The 19,776-nt window shown below is 44.5% G+C and overlaps 1 protein-coding gene across 7 annotated transcripts in view; it reads right to left on the bottom strand.

Moving 5' to 3' along the window:
- EML6 (EMAP like 6) overlaps positions 1–11,107 on the bottom strand; it is a 325,325-nt gene extending 314,218 nt beyond the window's left edge. For all 7 annotated transcript variants that reach the window (XR_016229394.1, XR_007916460.3, XM_070069106.2 and 4 more), the window contains exon 1: positions 10,688–11,107. Coding sequence is in view for 5 of the 7 variants with exons in the window: in XM_070069106.2 (XP_069925207.1) it covers positions 10,688–10,884 (197 nt within the window). In the remaining 2 variants the exon portion in view is untranslated. The remainder of the gene's footprint in view (positions 1–10,687) is intronic.
- Positions 11,108–19,776: the final 8,669 nt, after the last annotated feature.

Here is a 19,776-nt window from a genome sequence, read left to right on the forward strand (position 1 = left end):
AACTGAGCATACATTCTGACCTATGCTAAGTCAATTACATTCTCTCTCTGGAAATTTGGAATTAAGACTCAAAAAACTGATTCAACTGGATTTGCAGAACAAAGTTTGGCAGTCATATGTATGGAGGGGCTGGGATGGATTTTTATGAGGGTGGTCATGTACAAAGATTACTGAGTCTAACCATCAATCTGAAGATGCAGAAAACGGAAGCACATAGTATACAGAGACAAGCAGAGACGTGAATCCCCATTGTTCATGGGGACACTTGCAAGAGAAAGAAGTAGGAGAAAACTAGAGGCCAGGATCACTCCCTATAGCTGACTTCCAAAATATTCTCTTGTCACCTTATGGTCCCCTCCTTAACTGTGGCTCTTTTGGAAAGTTCTGGTTTCTTGCAACTAATAATCCCTTACTTGGAAGATATTCCATCATTTGTGGGTCTGTTTTATTCTGACCCATAAAATAAATTCATGATGAACACAGAATAATATTACAATGACATTATTAAACTGCAGTTAAGTTTTTAAAAAAAGAAGACTCATGCTTTAGAATAATTCTCAAGACCATTAGAATAATTTTCTGGCCAGACTCCTTACTTACAACCAGTCCAGAGAGAGCTGTTTTCATCTCTGGGAGGTACAGCTGGCCTGTCATTCCCCTCCTTCATGCTGATGGGAAAGGGAGTGGCTGGGACTAGTGGGAGATCCCAAAATCCATCAACTTCTGGGGTGAGGATATCTAGATGCCTGCCTCTCTTTGAGAGAAGAAAACAAAGAAGTAATAAAAGGTTGAGGTCAAAGACCATCCTCTCTCATACTTCCCCCTGCTTTCCACTCCATCCCCCTCAGCTAGTTCAGTAGATCTGTCTTCAGCATCAAAGTTGAAGTGTCCCAATTCATCTTTAAGAAGCAAGAAACTGGCCGGCACCACGGCTCACTAGGCTAATCCTCCACCTGCAGCGCTGGTACCCTGAGTTCTAGTCCAGGTTGGGGCGCCGGATTCTGTCCCAGTTGCTCCTCTTCCAGTCCAGCTCTCTGCTGTGACCCAGGAGGGCAGTGGAGGATGGCCCAAGTGCTTGGGCCCTGCACCCGCATGGAAGACCAGGAGGAAGCACCTGGCTCCTGACTTCAGATCGGCGCAGTACGCTGGCCGCAACGCGCCGGCCGTAGCGGTCACTTGGGGGGTGAACCAACGGAAAAAGGAAGACCTTTTTCTCCGTCTCTCTCTATCTCACTGTCTAACTCTGCCTGTCATAAATAAATAAATAAGAAGCAAGAAACTTTAAACAAATACGGTGTATAGACTGTTGCTGGCCCCTAACCCAGCAGTCACTAAATACTGCACTGGTTTCTCAAGTTAAATTGTTCCATTCTATAAATATATAAAATCTATATATCCTAAATAGGGTCTAAACCATCTTTACAAATACAGGATAACAACCAAACTTCTGATCTCTATTAATTCTGGGTTAATTTTTTAAAAAATTTTATTTATTTATTTGAAAGTCAGAGTTACACAGAGAGAGAAGGAGAGGCAGAGAAAAAGAGAGAGATAGAGAGGTCTTGCATCCACTGGTTCACTCCCCAAATGGCTGCAATGGCCAGAGCTGAGCCGATCCGAAGCCAGGAGCCAGGAGCTTCTTCTGGGTGAGGGCCCAAGGCCTTGGGCCATCTTCTACTGCTTTCCCAGGCCATAGTAGAAGACTAGAAGTGGAGCATCCAGGACTCAAACCAGCATGCATATGGGATGCTGGTGTTGCAGGCCAGGATTTTAATCTACTGCACCAAAATGCCAGCCCCAGGTGATAGTTTCTTAGAACAACCAAAGCAAAAGAAACAATAGAAAATGGTACATCAACAAAATTTAAAACTTTTATGCTTAAAAGGGGACCATCAAGAAAGTAAAATATGGGGGTCGGTGCTGCGGTGTAGCAGGTTAAATCACTGCCTGCAGCACTGGCATCCTATACGGGCACTCATTCAAGTACCAGCTGCTCCACTTCTGATCCAGCTCCTTGCTAATGCACCTGGGAAAGCAGTGGAGGATGGCTCAAGTCCTTGGGTCTCTGCACTCACATGGGAGACCCAGAATAAGCTCCTGTCTCCTGGCTTTGGCCTGGCCCAGTCCCAGCCATTGTGACCATTTGGGGAGTAAACCAGTGGATAGAAGTTGTCTCTCTCTCTCTGTCTCTCTCCTTCTCTCTGTCTCTCTCCTTCTCTCTGTCTCTCTCCTTTGCTCTCTATAACTCTGCCTTTCAAATAAATAAGATCTGAAAAAGAATGGGAAAAAATATTGCTATCCTGTATTTGTAAAGATGGTGTTAGATCTTAATAATACATTAGGTATTCAGAATATGTAAAGAACTCTCATAATTTATCAATAATAAGACAAATAAACAAGTTTAAAATGGGCAAAGGATTTAAATGTGCATTTCTCCAAAGAAGATACATAAAAGGCCAATAAGTTTATGAAAATAGATAATCAGTATCAGTAGTCATTATGGAAATGCAAATTAAAAGCACAATGAATGTGACTTCACAGCTAGTAGGATAGCTACAATAAAAAAAAAAAAAAAAAGATGGACAACAACAAAATCTTGGCAAGGATGAGAAGAACCAGAACTCTCATATATTGCTGATGGAAATAAAATTGCATGGTTGCGTTGGGAGACAGTTTGTTAGTGCTCCAAAAAAATTAAACATAGAGTTACTATATGACCCAGCAATTCCACTTTGATGTAGATACTCTAGAGACTAGAAAACATAAGTCCACACAAACAGTATGAACATACTCTTCCACTGTGCCATCTCCTGAACTTATTCTAGCCAGTGCCTGCTTGGTGCTTTCTGGAGACAAAAGAACACTGAAGTTGGTGCCAATTTAGTGAAAATAATGGACTGTGTTCAATTTAAGAATTTTATAAACATAAGTATCATCTATACATACATATGTTATTTAAAGTCTCTTTCACTAACTTGCAATATCTTTCAGGTTGATAAAAATGCTGGTCTACTGGGATCTGAAACATACAAATGAAATGCTTAAAATCTTGCGCTGAATGAGTGGCTTGTGAGTTAGCAGCATCAGCATCACCTGGGAGCTGGTTGGAAATGCAGGATATCAGGCTGCACAACAGGCCACTGACTCAGAATCTGGATTTTCGTAAGTACCCTATGCACAGTATTTGAAAATAATTGTTTGCTCTCGAACATTTTAATTATATTTAAGACTAATTCACATGTGACAAACTCAAGTTAGCCTACAAGAGGAGAGTGGTTGCTGCAGGTGTGCAGTCCACTGGTGAACGGATGGCTTTCCATGCGCTCGAGTCCACGGGGAAGAATCAGCCCTAGGGCTGAAACAGTTGTAATGCCCCACAGCTTCCCTTTTATCTCTTGGTGGCAAAACTGTCCCCACCATATCAAAGGGGCTCAGATATACATCTGTGGAGATAAGAGAGATCCTAGAGACAGCACTGCTCAGAGGTGTTGTCTGGCAGACTGTTTTTCCTTTGCTAATATATAATCTAAGTATCTGGTGGATGGTTGTTGGTGGGGTATCATTCTTTATAAGATTGTATCATTCAGTGCAATGTTTTCAAGAGGTGAACCATTATATGATAACCATATTTTTCTAATAAAAATATGGTCATATTTCTGAATTAAAAATTGAGATCCTGGGGCCGGCGCTGTGGCATAGCAGGTAAAGCCACTGCCTGCAGTGTCAGCATCTCATATGGGCGCTGGTTCAAGTCCTTGGATGCTCCACTTCTGATCTAGCTTTCTGTTGTGGCCTGGGAGTGCAGTATAAGATGGCCCAGGTTGGTCCTTGGGCCCCTGAACCCGCATGGAGACCTGGAGGAAGCTCCTGGCTCCTGGCTTCAGATCGGCACAGCTCCAGCTGTTGCGGCCAACTGGGGAGTGAACCAGTGGATAGAAGACCTCCCCCCACCCCGCCTCTCCTTCTCTCCCTATGTAACTCTGACTTTCAAAGAAATAAATAAATCTTTGAAAAAAAAAAAAAATTGAGATCCAGGGAAGGGCATTTAACTTCAGCGGTTAAGGCACCATTTGAGACAACTGCATCCCATATCAGGGTGTTCACATTGGAGTGCAGGCTCTGCTTGCTCTTCCAGCCTCCTGATAACGCACTTCCTGTGGGGCAGAAAGTGACGGCTCAGTGTGCGGGTCCCTGCCACCCTCATGGGAGACTCAGATTGAGTTCTGGGCCGTTGGCTTCAGTGTGGCCCAGCCAGGCTGTTGTGGGCATCTGAGAAGTGAACAATCATCAGATGAAAGATCTCTCCCTATCTGCATTTCTCCGTCTTTGTCTCTCTGCCTTTAAAATCAGAAAAAAAAAAAAGGAAAATAAATTTTAAAAGAATGCTTTTTTTAAAAATTGAGATCTATGGTATGACATGAACAAGTGCACCTATGACAATACTAAATGGGATATTTGTGACTGTCCTGGGAAATCTAGGACATATGGTATCAAAACCCATGAGGCATTCGTGACCTGGATGAGAATGATGATGACCTTGGTCTTTCTCTGAGTATCTATATCAGAATGCTGGGCACACCAACTTCCTCCCCACCCTGGTGCCTCTCCTCTGCCATCACATCTTCACCTGTTTGCTACTTCTCATCCTCCAGGTCTTAGCTTCAACGCCATCTCCCTAGAGGGCTGCTCCAGAAACCCTGTCTAAGGTAGTTCCCATACCCCCTCCCAACCCAGTTCCTCTCTATGATCACTCCCTTCTTAGCACTTATCTCCACCCATATTGACCTTGTTTTCTTTTCCACTCATTGTCAGTCTCCCTAACAAGAACCTAAGCTTCAGTGGGGTAAGAACTAGCATACTTACCTCTACACCCTCTGAACCTGGTATATCACAGATGTAAAGTGAGCTTTTGATGAATAAACAAATGACACAGAATCAAATACACACTACTTAGACAACAAAAATCCCCAAATAAGACTACAACTTATTAATAACTATGGTAAGTTTCCAACAAAAGCTTCCACTTCAGAGGTACACATCTGGCCTAGTGGCTAAGACCCTGCTTGGGACACCTGTATCCTTTATCAGAGTACCTAAGTTCAGATCCTCGCTCCACTCTTGATTCCAGCTTCCTGTTAATGTGCACCATGGGAGGAAGCAGGTGATGGTTCAAGTGCTTAGATCCACATGGGAGAATTCGACTGAGTTCCTGGTTCCCAGCTTCAACACGGCCTAGTCTTGGCTGTCACAGGTATTTGGAGAGTGATGAAGGAGACAGGAGATCCTTCTGTGTCTGTCCATCTTTCTCTCTCTCTTGTTCTTGCTCTCGCTCCCTCTCTTCCTAATAAATAATTTTAAGAAGCACTTTTACTTCATATTCTTGCCAGTGTACAGAGTAACTGGAATCCAGTGAACAGTGGGATAACACCATTGAGTGACTTTGTCTAACCCTCTCCCTCTTGGTGCCATGTCTAAAAGATGAGAAGACTGTCCTTAGAGTTGGGGTGGGAGCAAGGGCTCAATGAGATGACATACAAGTCTCTGGATACAGGCCAGGCAGTCAGTTCAATATGGATTTGCCTCCATGTTTCCCTCACTCAAACTGGCCATGGGACTACAAAATACACAATCACATCTCCAGGCCTTCATGTGGACCTGCTTAATCGACACTCTAAGCCCAACTGTGATCTTAGACCCCTCTCTTCCAATCCACCAAGTTTAATTGCATTTGCAACACTAGATTATTTCAGCCACATCACAATGAAGAGACTTTGATTTTTTTTTCAACTAAACATCTGTAGCAGACCCCTGTGTCAGGTCATTGTTTCAAAGCTGGTGATGATGCTAAAGTGGGCTTGAGCATGCTTCCATTTCTACACTGAGTTCTGTGGATCTGCTTCAGATATCCTTTAATAAAGCCCAGGATTTATAGACCAACAGAGAATAAATAGGGCCACAAAGGAAAACAAGTATACCAGGTTCTGATAGGGAACAAGGCACAGTCGCAGGAACCATGGAAACTAAAGAGAATCGAAGCCATAAAGCAGTGCAGCAACAGCTTTGCACTTTGGAGTCAGTCTGATCGGGGCTCCAATCCTCATGCTACATTCTTCTAGCAAGCGACCCCTAACTTCATGGTACCTCAGCTGCCTCCTCAGTGACCTGGTGAGCGACAACCCCTTCTGCATGGGGTTGCTAAGTACATAGATTAGATCAATGTGTACATTTATTTAGCTCTGAGCACTCAGAAAATGTTAGCTCTGCTTATGTTAAGATTTTCAGTCTGAAGGACCTCATAAAAACTTAACAAATGAAAATGTTCAGAATGGAAAATGGCCCTAAATCACATATATTAGGGGCAGGTATTTGGTGCATCGGGGTAAGCCTCCGCTTGCCACACTGGCATCCCCTATCAGAGTGCTGGTTAGAGGCCCAGCTTCTCCACTTTGGATCTGGCTCCATGCTAATGTGCCTGAGAAAGCAGCAGAAGATGGTCCAAGTCCTTGGGCTCCTGCACCCATGTGGGAGACCCAGATGGAGTTCCTGATTCCTGGATTCAACCTGGCTCAGCCCACTGTTGCAGTAATTTAGGGAGTGAACCAGCCAATGAAAGATCTCTATTTCTCACTCTTTGACATTCTACCTTTCAAATAAAATAAATCTTTAAAGAATGATACATATGACATGAGCCACTCTGGACACTAAAGATGCAAAACTTTGGGGGAGGGGGTGTCTCTTCATTTGTGACTGGCAAAGTGTGTCATGGGAGAGGTGAGACTGAAGCAGCTGGGGCCCTGCGGGATGTGGATACAAACAGGCCCCCCCATGGCGGGCACTTAGCGTTTGCCAAACACTGTGGGGCACCTTGTATATAATCTCTACAACAAACTACAGAAGCCGTAATGTCTCATTTCATAAGTGAGAAGCTATGTCACTGATGAGATGGCCAAGACTCACAGAGATTCAGTAAACTCAACAACTGTAGCAGAGCTAGATTCCAACTCTGTGATTCCAGGTCTGTGGAACACCAGAGCCCATGCTCCTACTACTATGCCATTTGTAGGAGAAGGTAGACAGAGGGAGACGGGGTACAGAGAACATAAATCACTCCAGTATGAAGCAGGGAAGAATAGAGTGATTGCATTTGTGGCAATTAGGAAGCAAAAACCTTATGACATTTTTTTAAAAGAGAAATAAGGGTAGAACAGTAGGTTAGGTCCAGAGACAATGGAAAACTACAGAATCTGGCCTTCTGCCCATGGGTAATGAGCAATCACTGTTTTGTTTTTTATATGTTTTGGTATGTGCTACTACTAGCACAACTAAGAATATTTCCCAAGCACCAACTAAACCAGGGCCTACACTACATCCTTTCTTTGCATATATCATTTCCGATGGCTAACAACAACTCTGTGATTTAGATATTATCACTGCCATTTCACAGATAAACAATGCCCTCAGAGGCCAAGCCACTCACTCAAACTCCTCCTCGAATAAATAGCAGAGTGGGTTTCACACCAAGTGTGGGCAATGTCAAAGCTGGGGCACTTTCCCCTCAAACAGCATTGCAGATAAAACATGGGGGAAGACAATGGAGCTGGGAGGTCTGTAAGGATTCCGGCTGAAGGGCTAAATGCCTCAGCTGGAGGGACCGTGGAGACAGAAGGGAGGTACAGAGAACGAATGTATTCATGACCTTTGCTTTCATTCTCTCCCATTCTGTGTACGTTCTGCTTCCCGACAAACCAAGTTCATAATCACTGCAGACTCTATTACTCTCTGTTGTTAGCCCCATAGCAGGGTTTTAAGTATTTGCTTGCCCCATCACAGTGTTATCATAGCTAACATATGGCATCATGGTCTAATCTGCTGTATCTATCGAAAGGCAATCATTCAAGAAATAAAACTCAGCCTCCACAGCCAATAAATCACATTATGTCTCACATAAATAAACGTTTTTAAAAATCTGCCTTACACACGTAGTCCATCAAAGCAGGAGGACACATATGCTGAGATGTGCTCAGCTCTAATGAGCTCTGCCAAATCCCATGTTATTAGGAAGGTTCACAATGATCTCAGAGATCACATGGTTTAATAAAATGGAACGTATTATCAATATTTGTTGGGCTGCTTTTTAGTTAATATTGCAGGAAAAGCAGTACCAAAAAAGCAGTAGAAAATGTATGTGTATAAGTACATCTTTCAAACTAATGCAAAAGCTAAGAACCAAGTGGACAGTTACCTACGACAAATACTTCATTTGATGGAATCAAGAGTTGGAAATGTTAATGCTCCAAATGATTCCATAATTTTTTTCTACAAGTAGTTCTCCCCATTCAATGATAAGCTTCAGTGTTTCAAGTAGATATTTGATTTCTGGGATATACAAAAATGAGTTAAAATTCATAAATAATTGCACCCTGTGGTTTGTGCACTGCCTTCACCAGAAAGATACACTTACAGATATAAAATAAAGCAAAATAACAGTGCAAACATCCCAATTTTATAGTTATTAATTACATAATGATCTGTGGTTTGTGATTTTTTTAACCCATTGGACTTAATTTTATTCCTATATGGCAAGACACACATGGATATTAAAGAACTCTGTTCACCTATACAAACTCACACACAACCAAATATCATGGAGAATATAGCATAAAGTCTGTTTTCTGAAGTCAGGCTTACTACTGTCACTATCCAACATAAAGAGATAACTACCTTAACAAACAGACCAGATGAGAAACCATCTTTCTTCCTTTGTCCATCATCTGAGCTCCCTGCAAACCCAGCTACACAAACAACTTCATTCACCTTCTCTTCAAATCTGAATGTTTCTTTAAGCACCCAAGCCAGAGCATCACAGTCCCACTAGCCCAGCTGCCTGTCAAAACAACGGTTTACTGCAACTCCACCCTTTTCCCACCTCCAGCTGCCACAGTGCATTTAGTTTTTCCCTATTAAAAATTAGGAATGAAGAGTTCAAATCCTCAAAGTAGTTCAGTGAACAGTCTTGTTAATTTTTAACCCCAAGGAATTTTCTGTTATTGTCAGTCTCTCTTCCCCCAAAGGACTACATCTTATTCTGATGTTGTAATGGAAAGCACTGCATGAGGACAGACAACACAAAAACAGAATGGGCTTAAATCTTTAAACACCTAACCTTTTCATGAGTCACTATTAATCATTTGCACCTGTGACTTCAATAATCAGCCTGGCAATTAGAGAAGCAAAATCTGCAGGACAGAACCAAGCAAGGATGCCCCCAATCGCAACCACTGCCACACCAAGGAGGGAAAAAATGACTTTTTTGCCTTACATGACATGAAGAAAGTTTTACATGTCAGTTTCACCACATCTTGAGGACATTAGTTCCCAGCGTTTAAAATCTTAATCTTCTCAAAGCCAAGAAGTCTTTAAAAAAAATCTTACTGTACTAATATTTTTAAATATTAAGTTCTTGACATCTGTAATAATTTTTCCACTTGAAGTCTCAGTGGGGGGAAAAAAGGCTGCGGAATAGGAGCATGACACTTGGGGGTGGGGTGGGGCTAGGGCTGATCTTTCAAATCACTCCCCCCACCAAGAAACTAGGATTGTTGCTGTTATACCACATACCCAGTTATTTCACTGGGAAAGGCAAATTTAGAGCAGAAGTGGTAATATTCTGAAAAGGCAACAGAAGCTGTTCTATACCAATGAAACACACAACTTTGGAAGGCACAAATATGGTCTTTCCGTTGTGGTCCATCTTCAGCAATTCATTTTCCCTGAGCCCTAAGCCTCCCTATCATGGACATCTTCCTTAACTGCCAAAGGCTGATGCAGATTCCCTGTGTACAGCATCTGGACCACACCTTGTTTAGTCACACAGGAAGCTGACAAGTGCTGGAGGGAAACATGTCTGGTCCAAAGAAGAGAGAACAGGGCCAGGAATCAAAACATGCCCCCATTGTATTTAATAGGGAGGACCCCTAAAGTGGCTCTTCTACCCATGGAGTTTTCCCATCTGCCAGTCTCAGACCATCAGCCACCAGATGTTGGTCATTCTGCGGGCTGGTTGATAGGACTTTGTGGTCCAGCAGCGGCCAGCCTTTTATAACCTTCACGATGTTGTGGAAGCGTCCATTTAGTCTATCAATATTCTTCGGGCATTCAAGCACTGCCAAGTCAAACATCAGAGAGCAAACTCCCTACCCATGCAGAAATTCCCCAGGTCGGAAGCATCTGGGATGAAGATTCCAGATTACCTGTAGCGAAATTTCTTTTTCGTTTGTTTTGTTTTTTAAATCCTCTTGTGTGCTGAGGAAGCTACCAAAGAGCTTCCAAAAAATGAGACCCACAGTTTAGGCTATTGGTCCCACCATTTACCTAGGGAAGGAAGAAGTGTTTCATAGTTACTGGGTTCCTTCCACTTGTAGCAGGAACCAAACACTACAAAGCATCAGAACACTCAACTCCTTGGAGATTTAAAAGGCGTCCGGAGAGATAAAGAGAAAAGAGACCTTTCCCTCCCTACCTGCACCCCCTGTGCTCTCTCTGCTCCAGCCCCAGAATCAGCAATCCTCTGTAATTCCCTGCGACTCCAGGGATCCTTTATTCCACGGGGCTGCCGGGTCTGACCCTGGGAAAGCCCGGCTGGGCATCCTTCTCCCCACCCGGCCACCCTCCTCTCCCCACCCCTTACCTGATAATGTCGTCGTTGTGTCCCAAGAAGAATTTCTGGCTGTGCTCGCGGGTGTTGTACACCACCCCGACCCCAGCCACAAAGTAGACCACCTCCTTGCCAGCCGTGTAGTACAGGTTGTTGCGGCACTGGTGGCCCCGGTACCCGTACACCCACTCCAGCCGGAGCTGGCAACTGGGAGCTGTCCGATCCGCCATGATACGCCGACCCCACTCGCCCCCGGCCCCCTGCGCGCGGGCTCTGTCCTCGCCCAGGCTGGGCTGCGGCGGACCTGCAGGGTCTCAGGGTGCAGCGCCGGGCGCTGATTTCCGCGGCGACGCACAGGCACAGCCCAGCGCGCCGGCCGCCACCATCATCCGCCGCCGCCGCGGGAGACGAGCTGCCGCCGCCGCCGCCGGTGCGCGGCCGCCAGAGCCCGCGGGGTGCCCGGGCTCCCGTCCCCGGGCGGGGCGGCCTCGGGGGCGCTGGCACCCGTGCGCGCGCGCCTCACTGCACCTGCGGGCGCCGGCTCCCAGGAGAGGATCGCGGGGCGCCCACCCCGCCTGGCACCGCGGCGATCTGCATATCCGAGCCCCGATTACCCAGTGCGCTCACTAAGTTTGCACCGCGCGGGGGCTTCGCGGCAGGCGGCGGGATTTATCCTGTGACGGTTGTTATCTGACAGGCGGCCCGGATGAGCTGTGCCATCAAGCGGCCTCGGATCCCAAACCGACCATCTATGTCCAGGAGGCGAGAGCAAGGGGAAAAAGAAACAGATTTTTTTTTTTTTTTTTTTTGCATAAGTCACCTCGTCTAAGAAAATGACCCGCAAACTAAACCAAGGTGGTGGCGGTTGTTTTTAATTGTCAACTGTTACCCCTTTCTCCCTCCAGAGTCATCTCCTCAATGATGTGAAATGTGCACTAAATGCTGCTGACTGGCAGCTGCTGATACGATTTGAAGGAACGTGTTTAGTTCCCCATTAAGACAATTCTGCAAGGGTCACTTTTCAGATGCGACACGCAGTTGTCATGGACGTGTTGAAGATTCACACACACACACCCCGTGGCCCTCCTTGTCATAAAGAACTTAGCCGCTCTCACTAAGCAGCAACTCCAACCGCAAGCGTCGTTCAGGATTTTCTGAATCGGAGACCCAGGCACGAGTGCCGCTGGAGGGGGAAGCGAGCAAGCGGCAAACATCACGTCCCTCGCCCCCAGGAAGGTCTGCGCTAGCTAAAGGGTCCCGCGGGCGAAGGGGGCAGGGTCGCCGGACACTGGAGGCTGAGACCGGACCCCCTCCCCCCACCCGCCACACACACACACACACACACACACACACGCCCCGGGCGTCGGCCGCAGGGTCGGGGATGCCCGCGTCTATAGGGACGCCCGGAGCCGAGCGTACAGCCGCTCCAACGGCGTCTGCACGCCTCCCGCGCCCGAGCCAGCCTCGCCCGCGGAGCATCTCTGTTTCTCCGTCTCTAACCTCTGCTGCCAGCGGGCGCCGCCGGCGCGTCCGGGATCCCGCACTGGCGAGCGAAATCCTCTGCCTGCCTGCCCTCCCCTGCCCTCCCCGCCTCCCGCCTCCCGCACCCGGGGCTGGGCTTCGTCACTGGGGCGCCGCGGGAGACAGGCTCTTCCTCCAGCCGGGGTTCCGGGGGCGGGGCCACAGCGCCGCTTTCTGGAACCGCGGCCGCAGGTTACTAGGCGAAACCTCGGCTCTAGGAAACGGCAACGCCCGGGAGGACCGGGGCCGCCCTCCCGCTCCCCCTGCCCCTATGCATTCTGGGAAGTGTAGTCGTCCCTGCACCAAGCGGGGTGGGAAGCGCGCGGTGTGGACCACAAGTCCCAGGATTCCGCGCGCCCAGGGGGCCGAGCGGGGCGTCGCTGGCGTCAACGGAGTTTGTGTTTCTCTGACTAAGCAGACCGCGGCTCGTTCGCGGCGGCAGCTTTTCGTTGATGGCCTCGTCTAGTGAGTTGGACGAGTCGCCCGGCCGCGTGTTCCTGTGGAGAAGAGCAGTGAAGTTGGAGAGCGGTCTCTACGGCCCACTGACAGAATTTCTCCGGCCGATGCCCTGCGCTGACGCTCCTTACCTCCTACATTGGTTTTCCTTTTTACTTGGCTAGTTTATAATTTGAGGTGCTGGGCTGCCAACTTTAAGGAAAATGCTGGGAATGTGGTCTCACTCTGCCCTAAGACCCGGTGCCTCCTAAGTCAGAGGACTTAACGTATTTACGGATAACCAGATTTTGGAACCCAGGAGCTACTCCCGCCATGAACAACTACTCCTGGCCCTCAAACGAAGAAGCCGGTGGTATTTCTCTTAAAATTGCCCAAGATGAACTATGCATCCACTGTGTTCTGACTAGCTATTTTTCAACTTGGGGCCATCGGCGGCCTTTTGGAAAAGGAGATACCGAAATCCAGGGACTAAGAGGCTGCAAACGGGTGACAGATTGGACATTTGGAAAGTCCATTCCATTCTCTCAGTGTTTTGTTTTGTTTTGTTTTGTTTTGATTGATTGATTTGAAAGAGTTACACAGAGGGAGGAGAAGCAGAAAGAGAGAGAGAGGTCTTCCATCCGTTGGTTCACTCCCCAATTGGCCACAACAGCCGGAGCTGTGCTGATCTGAAGCCAGGAGCCAGGAGCTTCTTCCAGGTCTTCCATGTGGGTGCAGAGGCCCAAGGACTTGGGCCATCTTGTACTGCTTTCCCAGGCCACAGCAGAGGGCTGGATTGGAAGTGGAGCAGCCAGGTCTCGAACTGAGGTCCATAAGGGATGCCAGCGCTTCAGGCCAGGATGTTAACCTGCTGCACCACAGTGCCGGCCCCTCCTATGCAGTTCTTAATCTATCTCAAACTTTACTACAGTCCTCTGAGCTGGTAGGGGATCTTGAGAAGATTAGAAGAACCAGAGTTTGGATAAGTGGTGCTACCTACAGCAATGAGGAGGATGTGAATTTATCCCATCTTTCTTTTTAAGGATACAGATCTACAAATACTGTAATGTGAGATAGCACTGTGGTCAATAAGGATACTACCAAAATGGCCTGGAAAGGGTTTGAAACATAAGCAAACATATAGATGATCAGTAATGCTGTACCATAAAACAATGCAAAATGGATTATATAAAGGCAATAAGTTGTATATAGGAATTAAGAACAGGAGGATCTTTTCCAGATTTAAGAGATCAGGAAAAGCTTTGTAGAAGATAGGAAATAAAGTAATAAGTATAGAAATAGGAATAGGTCGAATTGAGACAAGGAAAGGTGAATTGAAAGAATCTTTTGCAAGGTCAAAATAATACATAAAAGGGTAGATGCAAAAATACAAAACCACAGATTTAGAGAACACTGAAGAGAATACCCAGTTTGGTGTAAGCGAATGCAAGTAAAATGAGAAGGGGACATAACTTGGAAGGTTAGATTGTGGATGGCACTGAACACAGAGGCTTGCAGTATATCCTTAAAATAATGGAGAAATGTTAGATTTTTGTTCTTAAAGAGGAGAACGATAAAAGTAGTAGTAATCAAAGCATGAAATAAGTGGTAGGGGTCTTAGTGCTTGAAGTACTATATTGGATTTGGTGGCAGTTGTACATAAAGGAAGGGACTTGCAGAGAAAATGTGAAAGTGTGTTGAAAGGAATCTCCAGGCCAGCGCTGTGGCGCAGCAAGTTAAAGCCCTGCCCTAAAGCCCAGGATTCCCATATGGGTGCCTGTTCAAGACCCGCTGCTCCACTTCCAATCCAGCTCTCTGCTATGGCCTGGGAAAGCAGTGGAAGATGGCCCAAGTCCTTAGGCCCCTGCACCCATTTGGGAGACCCAGAAGAAGCTCCTGGCTCCCGGCTTCAGATCCGCACAGCTCTGGCTGTTGCGGACAATTGGGGAGTGAACCAACAGATGGAAGATCTCAGTCTCTACCTCTCTCTGTGTAACTCTGACTTTCAAATAAATAAATAAATCTTAAAAATAAAAGGAATCTCCTAAACAAATAGAAATAGATGTAACATGTTCATTTCCTAAGTTATCCTTAGCATAATTAATAACCACCATGCCACATGAGATTATTAAATAAGTTGTAGGAATGAGTTCTGGATCTGCTACTTAAACCTTACATAAATCACTAAATTCTCTGATCTACAGTTTCCTCATTTAATGAAATATCATAATACTTACAGGATAGTTGTGAGAATGAAACAATATAATACACATGTGAAAAGAGTTAATGTATAAAGCATTAAATTACAATTTGGCAGTATAATTTCTACTTGAAAGAGTACGATTAATTAGCAGTATTCTTTAGAAATAAGCAATCTAGAACAGCATGAATAAAACAATAATCCTGTGTTTTTAGGATGAATAGTACTTAACATGTTCCAGGGACTGCAAATGGTACTTTGTATCTATCAATAATTTAATCTCCCATGTGGATGCAGGGGCAAGCACTTGGGTCATCTTTTGCTGCTTTCCCAGGCACATTAGCAGGCAGCTGAACTGGAAGTGGAGCAGTCAGGACTCAAATGTAGAAAAACGATAGATTTAGAAAAATCACCCCAGTGAGGTCATTGATTTAGACATAGGTGATAAATATAAACTAAACTGATTAGATGAAAAGATAGAATGCTAAAGAAGCCCTCCCATGGAGTAGTATCTTTAAACAGAGATATCTGGGGTCATCTTACCAATTTATCAAAGTTAGTATCACTAATAGCAGAATAACTTGCTCTTCTTGCCTCCTGATGTGTGATCTAGCATGAAATAATACTATATAAAATATTTTTACCAGAGGCTGGCATTGTAGTAAGTATTTGGGCTCCTGCTACCCATGTGGGAGACCATAATGAAGCTCCTAACTCCTGGCTTCAACCTGGCCCAGTCCTGGCTGTTGCAGCCATCTGAGGAATGAACATGGGAATAGAAGACTCACTGCTCCTCCTCCTCCCTTTCCCCTGCTACTCCCCCTCCCTCTCCTCTCAAAATAAACAAATACAGAAAAAACTACATTTAGCAATAATATCTAACTCAAGTCTAATCAAACTTGGGATCTAACTTCAGTTTACTGAACATATAGGAGAGGTAAACAAGTTAATTGAAATAAACAAATTACAAGGAAACAATCAGGTAACACCATAAGGCACAACAGTCCACAACACAACTGATCTGACCACATTGAAAAGTACATCTAATTTTACAAGAAAAATGCAAAGCAAGAAAGTAGAGAATTATTCTTGTATGAAAGAAACCAAGGAGATATTACAACCAAATAAAATGTAGAAATCCTAATTGATCGTGTTTGTTTTTGTTTTAAAGGCTATAAAAATGTGGGGAGAAGCTACTTTGGGAAAACTTAAATATGGAATGGACACTAAAGATTATTAAGGAATTGCTTTTATTATTCTTAGGAATATGTCACTCTTAGGAAACACATCCAGAAGTATTTTGGAATAAAATATTATGTCTGTAATTTACCTACCAATCATTCAGGAAGAAATGTAAAGCTGGAGAGAGATAGAAATAAAGATAGAGATGTAGACAGGGATAGAGATACACATGCAGATACACACATAAGAGATACAGCAAATATGGAAAATATTAGCAATGAAAAGTAGGAAAATCTTTGTTTGAAATTCTTTTTATTATAAGAAATTAGGAAAATCTTCGGTGGGGGACCTGGATGGAAACAAAAATGGAGGATGGGTATAGAAGTCAGGTTGGCGGGGGCCGGCACTGAGGCACAGTGAGTTAAAGCCCTGGCCTGAAGATCCAGCATCCCATATGGGTGCCAGTTCTAGTCCCAGCTGCTCCTCTGATCCAGCTCTCTGCTATGGCAAAGGAAAGCAGTAGAAGGTGGCCCAAGTCCTTGGACCCCTGCACCCAAGTGGGAGACTCGGAAGAAGCTCCTGGCTCCTGGCTTCAGATCTGCGCAGCTCAGCCATTGCGGCCATCTGGGGAGTCAATCAGTGGATGGAAGACCTATCTCTCTGTCTCTACCTCTCTCTCTAAAAAAAAAAAAAAAAGGAATGGTCAGGCATTTGGCACCGTGGTTAAGTTGCTGCTTGAGATGCCCTCATCCCATATCAGAGTGCCTGTTTGATTCCCTCCTGCTAATTTGTACCTTTGGAGGAGGCAGGCAACGGCTCAAGTACTTGAGTCCGTGCCACCCATGTAGGGGACCTGGATTGCATTCTGGGTTCCCACTTCAAATGGCCAAGGCCTGGCTGCTGTGGGCAGCTTATATCTCATTGACCAAAACAATCACTGAGAGCATTTAGCTGCAAGGGAGTCTAGGATTGTACACCATGCTCTTAAGGGCAGTATGTACTTTTAAAATTATGAATATTTTATTAAGAAGGCAAAGGGAAAGTAATGTTGTTTACCAGAAGTTTCTATCCAAGAGCCACATTCATGAGCCCTTTATAGTAACTACCTAACAGTGATATTCAGCCACCCAAGAAGTAAACAAAGTAAACACTGAATCAATTTAATAGGGAAATAACTCTGTCCACTTATTCTTTAATTTCATTTAATATTTTTTCTTTTTTGTTAAATTAGGTAAAATTACTTGTGATAGGACTACATTTGTTAAAAATGATTGTATTCTCATGAAATTATTTTTATCCATTCAACCATCAGCTGTCCATGCATCAAACTGTATATATGCATTGAAATATAGTTCACAAAAGCTAACTGATTATTTCAAGAACAGTGGGAGTTAGATTTGCTTTCTCCTTTGTATTATTTTTATGGTTCAAAATTGTTTGAAACGGTGCCAGTGCTTTGGCATACTGGGTAAAGCCACTGCCTGCAGTGCTGGCATCCCATATGGGTGCCAGTTCAAGTCCTGGCTGTTCCACTTCCAATCCAGCTCCCTGCTAATGCGCCTGGGAAAACAGTGGAAGATGGCTCAAGTCCTTGCACCCTTGCACCCACCTGGGATCCCAACCCAGAAAAAGCTCCAGGCTCCTGGCTTCAAATCAGCCTAGCTCCAGCTGTTGCAGCCATCTGGGGAGTTAACCAGAGGATGGAAGACCTCTCTCTCTCTCTCTCTCTCTCTCTGCCTCTCTGTAACTCTGCCTTTAAAATAAATAAATAAATCTTTTTTAAAAAGTTTGAAATAAGCTTGTATGCATTTTTATTAAAACAGTAAGTTATAATTCTTAAAAATATCTATTAATGGTAAGTTATATTTGATTAAAATTGTATTTGAAGTCACTAGGACACATCCTTTGGTTGAACTATTGACACTTGATGTACGGCAAGATAAAGAGCCTATCAGGTCACTGAACAGAGTTAGAGCATAAGAGTGTAGCTGTTTAAGGGCCAGCACCATGGTGCAGTAGGTTAATCCTCCGCCTGCAGTGCTGGCATCCCATATGGGAGACCAGGAAGAAGCAAGCACCTGGCTCTTGGCTTCATATCAACGTAGTTCTGGCCATTTCAGCCATTTGGGAAGTGAACCAACAGAAGGAAGACTTTTCTGTCTCTCCCACTCACTGTCTGTAACTCTACCTCTCAAATAAATAAATAAAATCTTAAAAAAAAAGAGTATAGCTGTTTAAACACAATTTTCTTTGTGCAAATCTAACCAATTTGATGCCAGAACTTGTAGTCGTGACCTCATTAGCACCACAACTTAGGTAATCATTAAACTACCAAAAATTGACAATGATATTTCACCAGCTATCAACTAATTAAGTTAGGGTCCACATTTTTAAACCAGTAAAGACATAAAAACACACATTAGAAGGTTCTCAACATCATTAGACAGCATGAAAATACAAATCAAAGCCACGGTAATAAACCACTTCACACTCACTATAATGAAAAAAATAATAACAAACATTGGAGGGAATGTGGAGAAATTTGAACCTTCAAATTTCAAATGCATTGCTAAAGAGGATGTATAATGATGCACCTCCTTTGGAAAACAATCTGGCAGTTCCTTGTAACATTAAATATACAAGGGGGTCCCAAAAGTTCAGGGAAAAGTAGGCATTTGGCCTAGAGGTTAAGATGTTTGTATCCCATATCAGAATGCATTGTTTGAGTCCCTGCTCTGCTCCTGACTCCAGGTTCCAGGTAATATACACCATAGGAGGTAGCTGGTAATGGCTCAAGTGTTTGTGTCCTTGTTACCCACATGGGCAACCCAGATTAGGTTACCAGCTAGGAGTGTGGCCTGGCTCAGCCCAGACCATTGTAGGCATTTGTGAAGCAAGCCAGGGGATGGGGTGTACACATACCCACCCTCCCTCCCTCCCTCTATGTGTGCGTGTGTGTATGTGTGTGTGTTCTTTCCTAAAATAAATAAACTAAAATGTGAAAAGGAATTTCATAGGAAAATAGAAGTGAAAGATAGTGTGAATTTCAATTTCCCCTGAACTTTTTGAAGCCCCTACATGGAGTTACCACATGACCCAAAAGTCCACTTTTACGTATAAACTCAAAGGAAATAACACACCTCACACAAAGATAGGCACATAAATGTTCATAGCAGCATATTCGTAAAGCCAAAAAGCGGAAATAATCCAAACAGTCACTTGTGATGTTTAATTTTATGGTGTCAACTTGCCTGGATTAAGGAACACCTCAAAACCTAGAGAAGCATCATTTGGGATGTGTCTGAGGGTGTTTCCAAATGAGATGAGCATATGAGTCTAGGTGGACAAGGTGGGAACATCAACATGAGTGGGTGATCAGTTGGCTGAGGGTCTGGAGAAAATAAATACAGAAGGTAAGTTGGTCTCTCACACTCAAACCTGGGACACTCTCAACTCCTGCTCTGCAGTCAGTTGCTGGCCTTTGGACTCCAGGACTTAAACTAGTGGTCCCCTTACTGGTACTCAGGCTTTTAGCCTTGCACTGAGAAGTATACAGTTTCCCTGGTTCTGAGGCCTTCTGACGTGGACTGAGCCATGCTGCTGGTATCCAGGGGTCTCTAACCTGCAGACTACAGGCCATGGGACTTCTCAGCTGCTTTAACCATGAGTCTTTTATCCGAAAAAATCCCCTGTATTTACATGTATACATATACCCTGAATGATATACCATCAATTGATGAATATATAAATAAAATGTATATTGCTCATACAATGGAATATTATT

This window comes from Oryctolagus cuniculus, chromosome 2, assembly GCF_051225735.1.
Source record: "Oryctolagus cuniculus isolate XC-2025 breed Fujian yellow rabbit chromosome 2, ASM5122573v1, whole genome shotgun sequence".
Taxonomy (NCBI): domain Eukaryota; kingdom Metazoa; phylum Chordata; class Mammalia; order Lagomorpha; family Leporidae; genus Oryctolagus; species Oryctolagus cuniculus.